This window comes from Terrapene carolina, unplaced genomic scaffold (assembly GCF_002925995.2).
Source record: "Terrapene carolina triunguis isolate 2854851 unplaced genomic scaffold, T_m_triunguis-2.0 Scaffold69, whole genome shotgun sequence".
Taxonomy (NCBI): Eukaryota; Metazoa; Chordata; order Testudines; family Emydidae; genus Terrapene; species Terrapene triunguis.
The window spans coordinates 42,940,986-42,957,516 of record NW_020664420.1 but is presented as its reverse complement, the minus strand read 5'-3'; the positions used below and the strand labels follow the sequence as shown (position 1 = coordinate 42,957,516).

General features: G+C 37.5%; 1 protein-coding gene across 2 annotated transcripts in view; it reads right to left on the bottom strand.

Annotated features, from left to right (window-relative positions):
- MSH3 (mutS homolog 3) overlaps positions 1-16,531 on the bottom strand; it is a 197,753-nt gene that overhangs the window by 58,777 nt on the left and 122,445 nt on the right. For both annotated transcript variants that reach the window (XM_026649155.1, XM_026649156.1), the window contains exons 17-20: positions 15,670-15,786; positions 12,042-12,149; positions 7,444-7,558; positions 2,341-2,498 (exon numbers count right to left, since the gene is read on the bottom strand). In XM_026649155.1, coding sequence (XP_026504940.1) covers positions 2,341-2,498; positions 7,444-7,558; positions 12,042-12,149; positions 15,670-15,786 — 498 coding nt within the window. The remainder of the gene's footprint in view (positions 1-2,340; positions 2,499-7,443; positions 7,559-12,041; positions 12,150-15,669; positions 15,787-16,531) is intronic.

Here is a 16,531-nt window from a genome sequence, read left to right as displayed (position 1 = left end):
ATCACCTGCAGGTGAACATTTTCCACATTTTCACTCTGTATCAGTCCTCATCCTCAAAGAAAACCTGCACAACACTTTCAAAAGACGAGCTTAAAGCTTAAAGTCATAACTTTGTTAGACACTAAAAATAATGGACTGAACAGAGACACTGGATTTATGGCTTATTACAACAACCTATAACCCATTAACAATCCCCCTTGCTGTCTTCTCACCTCCTCCCCGCCTTCCTTTTCCCCTTACGACTGGAGTGGTGTCAACAGGCCACTTCACCTTGAATGTTCCCTTGAAATATGTGTTAACTACTTATGCTAAACAATATGTTCCACCTTGTATTTAGCTGTAACACTCTGAATACATTTTCCAGACCTGAAGAAGAGCTCTATATAAGCTTGAAAGTTTGTCTCCCTCACCAACAGAAGTTGGTCCAGTAAAAGATATTACAGTAGAACCTCAGAGTTACAAACACCAGAATTAAGAATTGACCTGTCAACCACACACCTCATTTGAAACTGGAAGTATGCAATCAGGCAACAGCAGAGACCAAAAAAAAAAGCAAATACAGTACAGTACTGTGTTAAATGTAAACTTCTAAAAAAAATAAAAGGTAAAGTTTTAAAAATATTGACAAGGTAAGAAAACTGTTTCTGTGCTTGTTTCATTTAAATTAAGATGGTTAAAAGCAGCATTTTTCTTCTGCATAGTAACGTTTCAAAGCTATATTAAATCAATGTTCAGTTGTAAACTATTGAAAGAATCACCATAAAGTTTTGTTCAGAGTTACGTACAACCTCCATTTCTCACGTGTTCATAACTCTGAGGTTCTACAATATTTCACCCACCATGTCTCTCTAATAAAAAGGTTGGTACGTTCAGCTACCTTTATGCAGGAAGCCAAAAATTATCTTTAAAACTTTCTCTAAATGGAATGTTGTTACCAATGCAATAAATAACATACCTTACAAATTTCCATTTCCCATCAGCAAAGGCTTATTCGGTTGATTAATAACACATTTTGACCTTAGGTTTCTAGTATGAGAAAACAGGTAGGAAAAAGACAGCTAATAGCTATTTTGATGTTTCAACTCCAATTAACATCTAGTAAGGTAACAAATTGTTTTCTAAATTCATTAGATTGCTTGGCATGAAAGTGTATCATGTGATATGTTGTTCCTTCCAACTATGAAAACAATGAGATATAAAAATGCAACGTTTTTATACAATAAAAATATTACTGAGAGATTACACAGACTCCTTTTTTCTCTAACTCTAAAAGGTACTCAAATGCCACAGTAATGGGCACTGGAGGGCCTGGTCTACACTGGGGGGGGGAGGGAGGGAAAATCGATCTAAAATACGCAACTTCAGCTACGAGAATAGAGTAGCTGAAGTCGATGTATCTTAGATCGACTTAGAATCACTTACTTTGCGTCCTCGTGGCGCTGGATCGACGGCCGCCGCTCCCCCGTCGACTTTGCTTCCACCTCTCGCCAAGCTGGAGTTCAGCAGTCGACGGGAGAGCGATCGGGGATCGATTTATTGATCCCCGATAGATCGATCGCTACCCGCCGATCCGGCAGGTAGTGTAGACGTACCCTAGGAGAGGTTATATAGAAGAGATCTCTCCCAGAGGAATATGTTATTTTTGAAATTTAAATTCTTTGGCTTCAGCAATCTGACCTTTTTGCAGTGTGAGAGAGAGAACCAAAAAGAGAGGCAGAAATGGGGTGGTGGGGGGAAAATGGGAAAAATCACAGCAGGATGTTTTCCAGAATCTATTACCGCTACAAAATACAAAAATTTTGGGTTTGTTAATATTCTTACAACTTTATTCAGCACTGTTTTTTAAACAAATCTGACATTTTGTGCAAGTTGAACTGGAATGACTAATTTTTTTAAATGAGGTAAGGTACAGTAAAATGAGGTAAGGCTCAAGGATAACACATAAAATATGTGGGACAAAATTTTCAAACTTAATTGTCTACAGTTAGACACCACTGTACTTGGCATGATTTTCAGATATGCTGAGCATTTCCCGCTACCATTCACTTCAGTGCAAATAGCAACTGCCTACCATCTTTAAAAATTAAGCCAAAAAGATTCTGTTTAAAGATTCAGACTTTAGGCATTCAGGTTTAGACATTTTGGCTGGATGTTTTATTGAGGGGTAAGAAACCAGAAAGTGGATAATTCATTTAAAAATAACATAATTTTGAAAAATATAATTGCATATGTAGCCCTAAGTTAAATAATGAAACTGTACTCAGCAGTGCAAAAACTGTACTACAGTAATTCCATTCCACCCTCCACCCCCAGAACATAAAAGAAGTTTTGATAGATTACCTGGTAAAAATACCATCCACAACTCCAACTGTGGACTCCTCTGCAGGAACATAGGAACCAATCTGTGCCATGATCGTGATCAGTGCAACTTGTTTTATGTAGGAGCTCTTTCCACCCATGTTGGGTCCAGTAATTATCATTACCCTTTCTTTGTCCCCCTGGAAAATGCAAAACAGCTGTTAAATATACACTATTGAGATGGAGTGTTTATTTATCTGACAGTATGTTTTACAATGATGTATGTACAAAGGGTATGTTCTCAGTATTTAATATGCCTTCTACATAATAAAGTTATTTTCCTGAGGGGAAGAAGCAGCAGCTTAAAAAGAAAATTATTTACTTCTAATAATAATTCTTTGAAGAAACCATTTAATGGGATATCCACTTTTGTTGCTCCGTGTACAGTGTGACACTAGTGGGAATTCCCCTAATTTCATAAGAATGTTGACTCTGTGCTTGAAAAGGTTGTATTTTCTAATATGATTAGAAATTTATCCTTCCATCCCACACTACATTACTACAGTAATAATGGTGCAAAACACTACGTTTTACAAACCACTACTGCAGCATTAGAACGGCCATACTGGGTAAGACCAATGGTCTATCTAGCTCGGTATCCTATCTTTCGACAGTGGCCAGTGCCAGATGTGTCAGAGGAAATGAAAAGAACAATACAATTATCAAGTGGTCCAGCCCCTGCTTCTGGCCATCATAGGCTTAGGGACATCCAGTGCAGAGATTACATCCCTGACCATCTTGGCTAACAACCACTGATGGACCTATCCTCCACGAACTTATCCAATTCTTTTTTGAACCCAGTTACACTTTTGGCCTTCACAACATCCCTTGGCAATGAATTCCTCAGGATGACTGTGCGTTGTGTGAAGTAATACTTCCTTTTGTTTGTTTTAAACCTGCTGCCTATTAATTTCATTGGGTGACCCATGGCTCTTGTGTTATGCCCAGGGGTAAATAACACTTCCTTATTTACTTTCTCCAGACCATTCATGATTTCATAGACCTCTACCATATTCTTTCAAGATGAACAGTCCCAGTCTTTTTAATCTCTCCTCATATGGAAGCTGGTCCATACCCCTATTCATTTTTGTTGATCTTCTCTGTATGTTTTCCAATTCTATCTTTTTTGAGATGGGTGACCAAAACTGTATGCAATATTCCAGGGGTGAACGTACCATGGATTTATATAGTTGCATTATGATATTTTCTGGCTTATTATCTATTCCTATCCTAATGGTTCCTAATATTGTATTACTTTTTTGACTGCCACTGCACATTTTGTGAGATCCCTTTGTAACTTTTCACAATCGGCTTTGGACTTAACTATCTTGAGTAATTTTGTATTGTCTGCAAATTTTGCCACTTCACTGTTTACCCCTTTTTCTAGATCATTTATGAATATGTTGAACAGCACTGGTTCCAGTACAAATCTTGAGGACCGCACTATTTACCTCTCTTCACTATAAAAACAGACCTTTTATTCCTACCCTTTATTTCTATCTTTTAACTCATTACTAATCCATGAGAGGACCTTCTCTTTTTACCCGTGACTGCTTACTTTGCTTAAGAGCCTTTGGTGTGGGACCTTGTCAAAGGCTTTCTGAAAGTCCAAGTACACTATATCCACTGGTTCACCCTGTTCCACATTCTTATTGACACATTCAAAGAATTCTAACAGACTGAGATATGATTTGACTCTTCCACAACATATTGTGTTCATCTATGTGTCAGATAATTCTCTTCTTTACTATAGTTTCAACCAATTTGCCTGGTACTGATGTTAGGTTTACTGATCTGTTATTGTCAGGATCAATGCTGGAGCCTATTTTAAAAATCTGCAATTTCATATTTGAGTTCCTGCAGAACTCTTGGGTGAATACCATCTGGGCCTTGTGACTTATTACTGTTTAATTTATCAATTTGTTCCAAAATCTCCTTTATTGAAACCTCAATCTGGGATAGTTCCTTAGATCTGTCACCTAAAAGAATGGCTCAGGTGTGGAAATCTCCCCCACATCCTCTGCAGTGAACACCAATGCAAAGAATTCATTCATTTCTCTGCAATGGCCTTGTCTTCCTTGAATGTATCTTTAGCACCTTGATCATCCAGTGGCTCCACTGACTGTTTGGCAGACTTTCTGCTTCTGATATACTTTAAAAAAACAATAACCACCTTTGCTATTAGTTTGTGTCTTTTGCTAAATTGCTCTTCAAGTTCTTTTTTGGACTGCCCAATTATACTTTTACACTTGACTTGCCAGAATTTATGCTCCTTTCTATTTTCCTCAGTAGGATCTGACTTCCAATTTTTACAGGATGCCTTTTTGCCTCTAACTGCCTCCATTACTCTGCTGTTTAGCCATAGTGGCATTTGTATAGTTCTCGTTTTGTTTTGTTTTTAATTTGGGGAATACATTTGGTATTATCATGTTTTCAAACAGTTTCAAATGCAATTTGCAGGCGTTTCATCCTTTTTACTGTTCCTTTTAATTTTCATTTTTATAGCGTCCTCATTTTTTTGTAGTTCCTCTTTCTGAAGTTAAATGCTACTGTGGTGGGTTTTTTTGGTCCCCCCCCCCCCCCCCCGCTTCAAGGATGTTACATTTAATTATATTATGATTATTATTTCTGAGTGGTTCAGCTATATTCACCTCCTGGACCAGATACTGTGCACCACTTAGGACTAATTCAAGAATTGCCACTCCCCTTGTGGGATCCAGGACTAGCTGCTTCAAGAAGCAGTCATTAATGGTGTCTAGAAGTTTTACCTCTGTATCCCATCCTGAGGTGACATACCCAGTCAATATGGGGATTTTATTGGGTTTTTTTGGTGTGTGTGTTTGTAGCCACTCTTATCTCCCTGAGCATTTCACAGTCACCATCACCATCCTGGTCAGGTGGTTGATAGCATATTCCTACTGCTATACTTTTATTATTCAAGCATGGAATTTCTATCCATTGAAATGTGATTCATTTAAGATTTTTACTATATTTGACTCTATGCTTTTTTTCACATAAAGTCCCATTCCCCCACCTACAAGACCTACTCTATCATTCTTATATATTGCGTACTCTGGCATTACTGCATCCCATTATCATTCCACCAAGTTTCTGGGATGCCTATTATATCAATATCCTTGTTTAATACCAGGCAAGTTCACCCATCTTAGTATTTAAACTTCTAGAATTTGTATACAAGAATTTATCAAATGTATCAATATTTAGTTGTCTGCCTTCATGTGATATAACTGAAGGGGACTTTTTTTTATTTGGCAGTTTCTCTTCAGTTCCTGCCTGTACTTCATCAAGTTCTATCTTTTCCTCTTTACTAGGACCTAAAGTAGCCCCTTTAATAAACCTTCCCCTAAGGAATGCCTCTGCCCAATCTGTCTACTCCTCTGCATCTCTCAGCTTTCTCCCAGCCCTTATTTGGACTGACTATTGTATAACACTAATATTTTTTCTTTCATAAGGACTACCCTGACAACACTTTAAAAGCTGTTGCAAATGTACCAATATTAACTGCCAATATTTTTAAGTATTCACAGTTTTATAACTTCATCAGTATTTTAAAATGTGTGCAGTGATTAACACTTAGACTTAATTCCTCTCGTAATAAAGAATCTAGAATTCTCATAATTTCTATTTTTAATTTGGATTATTTAAGTGATATCCCTGTTTCTGTACATGAAGAAAGAATCATGGTACTTCTAGGACTCCCATCATCAAATCTGACCACCACCCAAATATTTAAAAATGGATATATCTCTATTTCTTATTTCCCAGCCTGTAGAAGAAATAGCTTGTTTACACAAATATGTTTTGAAGTAATAAAACCAACTTTTAGGTTTGAAGTCCTATCGTAAACTTGATACACAGGAAGAATAGTTCATGAACATTTTTAAGACGAGATCAAGTGAGGAGGAGACATGTTCATGTTATGGCCCTGATAGAAAGGCTCTAGCAATAGTTTCAGGCAGGTAAAAAACACAGTTCAAGGCATTTCTGCAGGCACAGTCTCCTGATAATTCAAACTGTTTTATTTAAAAAGAGAAGCATTTTGATGAACTAGGTTCCGACCCACCATCCACAGAAAAGTAGAGAGAGCTGGAAACAACACTAGAATCAACACTGATTATGCCAATATCACCCGGATTCTATCTATTGCTTCTGTAACATATGAGTTGCTAAATTATAACATTAGAACATGGCTAACAGAAAAATGTAAGATGATTATTGAATAAAATGCCAGATTTTTTGGAAATACCTTTTGTAATTAGTTCTGAGTTGCAGAAGAATTTTTTAATGTTCATTTTGCACGGAAGCAACATACAACACTTTTATATCAACATTCTATAATAGCTTTGAAAAATAATTCATATGTAAATGTATGCAGTACAAGGTAGAATATATTTTACCATAGCAACAGTTCCATATCAACACCCACAATAAACATAGAAAAATAAAGTATGCAAAGGCAGCTGATGTTCAGAAGTAGGTTGAAAGTATTTATTTCTGTTTGAACAAAGCAGAAGTGTAATATTACAAAAAAAAATTGAGGTGAATATTTAGTGGCAAGGATTAAAAGACCTTGCAATTCCTGAGAGAGATTTTAGTTTCTCAGAACTTAACACGTCCCTTCCCCCAGCCAAAATCATAATAGATGTGTTTCTCAGAAATATCCATATAAAATAAAAATATGATCTAATATTTTTCTGCATTAGCTGTATGTTAATACAAATCTTTTGTAATAATGCTTATGGTTCCTTAGAATAACCTCTTAAATTCCATTTTTCCCAACCCTAATCATACTGTCTTTTGAGGTCACCTTTTCAATTTGTTTGTGCCACTTGTCTGAATGATGCTGTAGAAGTGTGCAACTGGCTGTTTGAAATCAGCAAAACATTGATAATCAAGCAATGTGGTAAAACAGATGTGGACATGGATTCAAGAGAGATCTTTTGAAATGCAAGCAAGCAGCCATCTGTATAATTAAATTATTTATTTAATTTCCTGGACCAGAAGCAAATTCTAGAATCCTTCCTTTGACTGATATTCAATCCCTCATTATAGCCCCATACTTACGGATAGGTTGGTGCTGTTTGGAACATACTGATCTTGTTCTCCTAGCAGTATATCAATCACAGGGTGTCTGCCATTTTTTATAATTATTTTTTCCCCTTTATCTTGCACAACTGGTCTGCACAAAGAAGTAGACGTCAGTACACTGTTCATTACATTTAATTATTTAGGAATATCATGATAAAATCTTAGGGAAGGCATTCTAAACAGCATACAGATATCTTTTCAATAAACCATAAACAGATGAAAAATGAATTCTAGTGCAGAGTTATGCTGAATCCATGATTCTCACACAGATGGCAGATGTGTGGATTTGTGGGACTTTTAAAAAGAGATGTGAAACATTATGGGATGCAGATAAAATTATGGGATGGAGAAAACTGCATCCTGGGGCACTGAAACCATGTTCCCAGTCACCCCTGCGCAACTCATTTGCTCCCATGAAGCACTGCAAACCATTCCCAAAACACACTGCACTAGATGGTGGCGAGTTGCACAGTGGGATAGTTACCCATGGTGCACTGCCCTGTGCATTGATGCAAGCGCTTCTAGTGAGGACATGCATCGCCGACACAAGGAGTGTAAAGTGGACATGCACAGGCGATTTAATTACTGCGGTGACTGTATGTTAATGTAACTCAGGCCTGGTCTAACCTACAGAATTAGGTTGACATAAGGCATCTTACATTGACCTAACTCTGTAAGCGTCTAGACTAAAATGTCCCTCCCACTACACCCACTTAATAACTCAATCTTCACGAGAGGCATAGCGCTTAAGTCGATGTAGATAGGTCGACACAGTGTCTGTGTAGACAGTGCCTTGCTTACATCACCTGTTGCCACTCAGTGCTGACAGCTGGAGCCCTGCGGCCCCGGGGCTGACAGGCGGGGCAGCGGGACGATAGCTGTCAGCCCCGGGGCGATGAGGGGATTACAGTGGACGAGAAGCTGGATATGAGTAAGCAGTGTGCCCTTGTTGCCAAGAAGGCCAACGGCATATTGGGCTGTATTAGAAGGAGCATTGCCAGCAGATCGAGGGAAGAGATTATTCCCCTCTATTCAGCACTGGTGAAGCCACACCTGGAGTATTGCGTCCAGTTTTGGTCCCCCCCACTACAGAAGGGATGTGGACAAATTGGAGGGAGTCCAGCGGAGGGCAACGAAAATGATTAGGGGGCTGGGGCACATGACTTATGAGGAGAGGCTGAGGGAACTGGGGTTATTTAATCTTCAGAAGAGAAGAGTGAGGGGGGATTTGATAGCAGCCTTCAACTACCTGAAGGGGGGTCCCAAAGAGGATGGAGCTCGGCTGTTCGCAGTGGTGGCAGATGACAGAACAAGAAGCAATGGTCTCAAGTTGCAGTGGGGGAGGTCTAGGTTGGATATTAGGAAACACTATTTCACTAGGAGGGTGGTGAAGCACTGGAATGGGTTACCCAGGGAGGTGGTGAAATCTCCATACTTAGAGGTTTTTAAGGTCCGGCTTGACAAAGCCTTGGCTCAGAGGATTTAGTTGGTGTTGGTTCTGCTTTGAGCAGGGGATTGGACTAGATGACCTCCTGAGGTCTCTTCCAACCCTAATATTCTATGATGAGGCTCCGGCTGTCAGTGCCCCACAATGCCCGACTTAAGTCAGTGCAAGCGCACCTGATAAGGATCTGCACCAACAGAAGGAGCATAGTGTGGACACGAAGAGACGATTTAATTACTGTGGTGGCTGTAACTCGATCTAACTTAAATTGATTTAATTTTGTAGTGTAGACTTGCCCTCAGGGTGTCACAGCTAAATACAAGGTAGAACAGATGGTTTAGCACAGGGATCGGCAACATTTTGCACACGGCCCGCCAAGGTAAGCCCCCTAGTGGGCCGGGCTGGTTTGTTTACCTGCCATGTCCACAGGTTTCGGCCGATCGCAGCTCCTACTGGCCGCGGTTCACCGCTGCAGGCCAATGGGGGCTGCGGGAAGCCGCGGCAAGCACATCCCTCGTCCCACGCCGCTTCCCGCAGCCCTCATTGGCCTGGAGCGGCGAAACGGCCAGTGGGAGCCGTGGTCGGCCGAACCTGCGGACTTGGCAAGTAAACAAACCGTCCCGGCCCTGCCAAGGGGCTTACCCTGGCGGGCCGCATGCCAAACGTTGCCAATCCCTGGTTTAGCATAAGGAGATAACGTTGTAAAAGACCACTCAAGGTGAAGTGGGCAATTAATACCTCTGTAGTCGTAGGACAAAGGACATCTAACAAAGTATTAACAGCCCAAAAAACACTGTAGTAGCATTTCAACTATCAAGAAGAGTTCAGAGAGAGTACTGAATGGGCTTCTCTATTATGCTAGATATTTTCACAGGGATTATTCATAAATGCTGATTCATAGCTTGACAATGTACTTTCAAATTATTGTAAAATTTTGAAATTTAAAAAAGTAAATCTGCCTAACAAATAGTGACTGTGCTATTATGACACACTATTTTAGAAAAAGTAATTCACTGTCTATATTTTTCTAGTCATTCATTGAAGTCATTCAAGTTTTTTAAAATTAAATAATTTACGGTGGAATGCAATGAAGTATCTTTATACCAACATTTCTTAAAATTCTGCAAATTTACAGTTTGTGAAAATTGATATAGAAACACAAGACAGACAATATATCCAAAATATTCAAACTCAGAAATGCTAAAGTGAGCTAATGTGAAGGTCCGAATTCCAAACTTTCTTTCAGTAACCCTCAAAAATTAATTATTGACATCTTCCCTGTGGGTTAACACATTAGAGAATTGTAGTAATTCCTTCTGAAGCTTAACTGATAGGCCTGCTCCCTGCCAGTTTAAAAGCTCTAGCCACTGTTTAATATTTGATGAATTATTTAAAGTCCCCATAGTGAATTAATCAGATCTTAGTTTGTTTTCTCATCTGAGTATACAGGAGTAAGATACCAATTCTCTGTAGACCTTGACCGAGATAAGCAAAGTTCTCAAAGGTCCAAAAGTGATCAACATTAGAGAGAGTTGACTTCACTTACACGACACACATTTAAATACACTTCCAAAGGGCTCTTTTTTCTAAAGCAATTTTCTGATAGCTTGCAGATGAAGCCAGCTCACAGTTTATCCATTTACCTATAATTTATTGAAGTTTAATAATATTAAGTAAAATATATTTTAATTGTTTAATATATCCAACTGTTACAATATCTCACAATAGCATTATTATTTATTCCTTCAGTATGACTTAGGAAAAGTATTCTTTTGCAATGATTTCAAGTGTATACCTAATTCTACTTTAGTAAATTTATAGAATATGTTTAGAATATTTTGGAAATCAAGACAAATTATGTAACAGAAAATTATTTAGCTAAATACATTTTTGTTTTACTGTTAGTTGTTTCCACTAAGCTTTGTATTTACTTCTGCATAGGAAAGGCATTTGAGAAAAGTTTTAAGTGGGTATACAAACCATAAGCCATCAACAGAAGGGAAAATTTATGGGCTGATAAATATTAGGACTAATAGTTTGAAACACTTAAAGCTCTCATATAATCTGTGGAAATCATCATCTGCAAATATATATTCTTTGTTAATAGAAATGTTAGTACTAAAAAGAGAAAGATCAAAATTTTTTGTATTCTAAATATAATAAAACAGTCTTATAAGAACAAGTGAACAAAATTCTCTCTCTTCATATTTACTCAGCTTTACACCTAAGTTCCCTCTAAGCTGCGCAGCAGGCTATAAAGGGGCTCACAGAAGTGCAGCAACAGGGGCCTGGCAGGGAGGGGAGCAAGTTGGGGCATGCAGGCCAGGGCTGCCGTTGGCCTCTTCCCTGGCCCCAGAGCTCCTGTCGGCGGGGAGAGGGCCCCAGCCCCAGGGCTGCTGCAGGTTGGGAGAGGGCTGGGTGGAGTCCTCTGACCCTAGCCCCAGGGCAACCTGCATCCCAAATTTCTCATCCCCAGCCCCACCCCAGAGCCCGCACCACCCGCTGGAGCCCTCCCCCCCCCCCCCACCCTCTACCCCAGCCCTGAGCCCCCTCCCAAATTCCAAACCCCTCGGCCCCACCCCTGCCACATATCACCTCCATATTGGTGCACAAACAAATTTCATTCTGCACATGGATATAAAAGATTTGCCGGAACATTGCTTTACACCAATATTGAAAGCTTTAGCAGAGGTGTTATTTGGTATGTCAGCTGAGGACTACTAAATTGAAACAGACTGAAAATTGATCAGCACTGCAGACATTTCAGGACCTACTCCCTGGAAGCATAAAGCTTTGGCCCCAATCCCTACAAAGATTTACACAAGTTTAATTTGACACACTGTGAACACTTCATTTGAAGACAATGGAACTATGCACGTATGAGTAAATTGTTGTTGATAAAATGCAAGTCTTTCTAAAAACTTGTTTTTGTCTTTGCATTATGTAATTTAGATGGTAAACTCATCAGGGTTGAGACCATGCCTTAGTCTACGTTTGTAAAACAATGCTGAAACTTATAGTACTAGCAACATATTTATCAGTACATTTTACTGTACTAAGTACGTCAGATCAAAGCTTATTTTAATATTCTACCTTTTAAATCAATAAACAACAGTTTAAAACTGATTACCTGCAATAGGCTCCTTGTTTAGCAACCTTGGCCAATGAGAAAATGCAGTCAACAGTTGCTAGGTGACTAACCGCCTTCAACACAGAGTGATAATATTCACTAAAATGACTATATATGTATAGAAGGGAGAAAATAATGAATAAAATAAATAAATAAATAAATAGCTTCATATGAATCCACATGTATTGTCAAAAAATAGACTTTGCTTGGCTCTCACAGGGCTCTTATGGTATTAAAATTGCACTAAAATCAAATCTCCCAGCAGTCTGTCAAACTTATAATGTGAGAACTCAATCTTAATCATGATGAACTTCATATTCATAGTGTAACCCGGTATTTTTTCTGCACATTAAAAGGAAGGCAAAATGAAATTAATTAGCTAGTATATAAAGGATCTGCAGCTGATCCCTGCTGCCTAATGGACTCTACAAAAATGCTCCTGTTTATCACAGTGGCTGACTGAACTCTGTCACTCACTTCAACTGTAAGTTATCGTAAGAAAAAAATCAAAAAATTGTCCTGACACAGGAGCTCTCCAGGGTCTCTTACAAAACAAGGCTCTTCACCATGGAAAGTTCATAATTTCATTTCCCTTTCTGAGTACAGTTCCTTCAATACATGTATGAAGTTAACAGAGGCAAAAGACAAAGTTTTCAGTAGACTCATTCCCTTAGCCTTAATACATTTCTTCCCTTTCCTGTTAATTAATTTACAGTAGGAAAATTTAAAGGTATCTACAGTTCTACTTGTAAAGTTGGAAACATAAGGGAAATACAAAACAGTGTAACTCTGATTTTCCCATCTCTATACTGCTCTAGCAGCAAATGTGGGAAATTCACCAAAATAGAAGACAATTTGAAGGAGAAGAACTCAAAAAATTAAAAATGGATCATAAATCAAAGTATCTAAACTCCACAGATGAGAACCAAAGTTAAGAGGCTTACGGCAAAAAGGATGTGAATCCAATCACTGTCCAAAGAGGTTTAAGCCAAAAAGTTGGAAGAATAACTTTTAAACTAGGGCTGTCAATTAATCACAGTTAACTCACACTATTTACTCAAAAAAATTAATCACGATTAAAAAGTTAATCGCGATTAATCACAGTTTTAATTGCACTGTTAAACAATAGAATACCAATTGAAATGTATTAAATATTTTGGATTTTTTTATATTTTCATATATATTCTATTCTGTGTTGTAATTGAAATCGAAGTTTTTTATTCAAATATTTGCACTGTAAAAATGATAAACAAAAGAAATAGTATTTTTCAATTCACCTCATACAAGTACTGTAATGCAATCCCTTTGTCGTGAAAGTGCAATTTACAAATGTAGATTTTTTTTTTGTTACATAACTGTACTCAAAAAACAAAACAATGTAAAACTTCAGTGCCTACAAGTCCACTCAGTCCTACTTCTTGTTCAGCCAATCGCTAAGACAAACAAGTTTGTTCACATTTAGAGAAGATAATGCTGCCCTCTTCTTATTTACGTCACCAGAAAGTGAGAACAGGGATTTGCATGACACTTTTGTACATGCTAAACATTTGTGTGCCCCTTCATGCTTCAGCCACCATTCCAGAGGACATGCTTATGACGCTTGTTAAAAAAAGAATGCGTTAATTAAATGTGTGACTGACTCCTTGGGAGATAACTGTATGTCCCCTACTCTGTTTTACCCACATTCTGCCATATATTTCATGTTATAGCAGTCTCGGATGATGACCCAGCACATGATGTACATTTTAAGAACACTTTCACTGCTGATCTGACAAAATGCATAGAAGGTACCAATGTGAGATTTCGAAAGATAGCTACAGCACTCAAGGTTTAAGAATCTGAAAGGGACAAGGTGCGGAGCATGCTTTCAGAAGTCTTAAAAGAGCAATGCTCCGATGCAGAAACTACAGAACCCGAACCACCAAAAAAGAAAATCAACCTTCTGCTGGTGGCATCTGACTCAGATAATGAAAATGAACATGCGTCGGTACACACTGCTTTGGATTGTTATCGAGCAGAACCCGTCATCAGCATGGAAGCATGTCCCCTGGAATGTTGGTTGAAGCATGAAGAGACATATGAATCTCTAGAGCATCTGGCACATAAATATCTTGCGATGCCAGCTATAGCAGTGCCATGAGAACACCTGTTCTCACTTTCAGGTGACTGTAAGTAAGAAGCAGGCAGCATTATCTCCCATCAAACCTGTTTGTCTTAGCGACTGGATGAACAAGAAGTAGAACTGAGTGGACTTGTAGGCTCTGAAGTTTTACATTGTTTTGTTTTTGAGTGCAGTTATGTAACAAAACAAAAAAAAGAAGCAGGCAGCATTATCTCCTGCAAATGGAAACAAACTTGTTTGCCTGAGCAATTGGCTGAACAAGAAGTAGGACTGAGTGGACTTGCGGGCTCTAAAATTGTACATTGTTTTATTTTTGAATGCTGTTTTGTTTGTACATAATTCTACATTTGTAAGTTCAACTTTCATGATAAAGAGATTGCACTACAGTATTTGTATTTGGTGAACTGAAAAATACTATTTCTTTTGTTTTTTTACAGTGCAAATACTTGCAATCAAAAATAAATATAAAGTGAGCACTGTACACTTTGTATTCTGTGTTGTAATTGAAATCAATATATTTGAAAATGTAGAAATCATCCAAAAATATTTAAATGGTATTCTTATTGTTTAACAGTGCGATTAATCATGCAATTAATTTTTTTAATTGCTTGACAGCCCTATTTTAAACTGCTATGAAATTCAAAGCCCACTTTTGATAAACAAAGAACAATTTGAGTAAACTCTACCTAGATATAAAACTTCCATCATATGCAAGTAGTGAGGGGCAGTATTACTGAAATAATGTTTCTAATGAAAGCACAGTTATAGATAATAAGATGGTTAAAATCCAAGATGAATGCTTGCAGAGAATCTGAACAATTATCTGAGACACTGACTGTGGATATTCTGAACATCCTCAACACAGAAACGTATCAGTATTATTATACGTTACAGCAAATTATGCCTTAATTCTTCAATAATTAAACACTTAATGATGAACTCAGGCAATATTTTAATATACTATAATGTCTTAAAAGGACAGTCAGCTTAAAAATCGTACATTACAAATGTCTTTACCTATGTCACTAAAAACATTTATGACTATTAAAAGTGAAAAAATAATAAAAATTCAATTTGCTTGTTACAATGGATGACCTTTGTTTTCTTTTTCAGTTACTTTGAACTTGAACAATAAAATCACTAAAGTCAGTTTCACTTTCTTTTGAAATCAGTTGCCTTTCAGGTTCTTAGTGCTGCAATATTTAGGTTTAAATATAGCTCCCCAGTATTTGTTTAAAAACTGATTTCATTGGAATTTAAAATACCGAGGAAACATTCCTGTTAGTCTTAGATTTTATAAAATCTTATTTTAAGAGCTTTAAATTTAGGACCATATTTTAGTTTAGTTTCTCATAAGGCAGTCTACAAGAAATCTAATCAGCAATTTCTTCTTTTCATTTTGAGAAACATTTTCTTCTCTTGCTTTCATAGCTAGAAAAAACAACAACAACAAAAACCCAAAACAAACCAAAAACCATCAGATTCTACTTTTCATTGTAAACTCACTCTAAAAAATTTAGCCATTCAGCATTGCAGTCAAGGACTAGCTGCTCCCGGAGCTGATTCAGATGTCTGTAATTTTCTACAATAAAAGGAGAGTGGAAACGGCTGACAGCTTTTGTGCTAGAAGAGAAGAAAAAAAAGCAAGGTTACTAAGCAATCAATTATGCCATCAATGTGGAAAATTAGACTAGTTTTCTTATTCTCTGTGAGCCTTGAAAATAAATAGATATAAAAAAATGCATGTTCTATTATTGTACTGCTGAACTCTGTTGATTCCAATAATCTTTATTGTAAATAAAGTACTTGGTTACTATGGTGCAGTCAGTGCAGAAAGCTTCTGAAATACATTTCAGAATGTAATATAAATGGCCAAAGAGCATGGCATACAATATTCTGCTTAGCAACAGAGGTTTATCTTCTTTAAAAAAGCACAAATGGATGACTTTTTGTGACTAATAGTGATTGTACTTATAACATAAACATCAAACAATTTCACAATGATGACCTCACTGAGGAAGATTTATTGGTAGCCTAAGGCAAAGTTAGTAAACACAGGCTGTGTGTTGCATGAATGCTAGTTTGATTTGGGATACTTTTAAAAAAAATAAAATCTCTTTTTTGACATTAGCACACATTATCTTGCAAGTTACAGAGTAATTATAATGTATTGTTTAAGACCTTAGTTATAGGCTACTGTATATACTTTTCTTATTGTTGCTCTTCCATAAACCAATAGCCAAACAGCACGTAACTGGAGCATGCTTTATTATGCCTATTACTGGGTTAGATAATATTAAAGAATATTATCCCTCTCTCGATTACCTTGACCATTCAAGTACTAACTGACCTTGTTAGTCATCTGTGC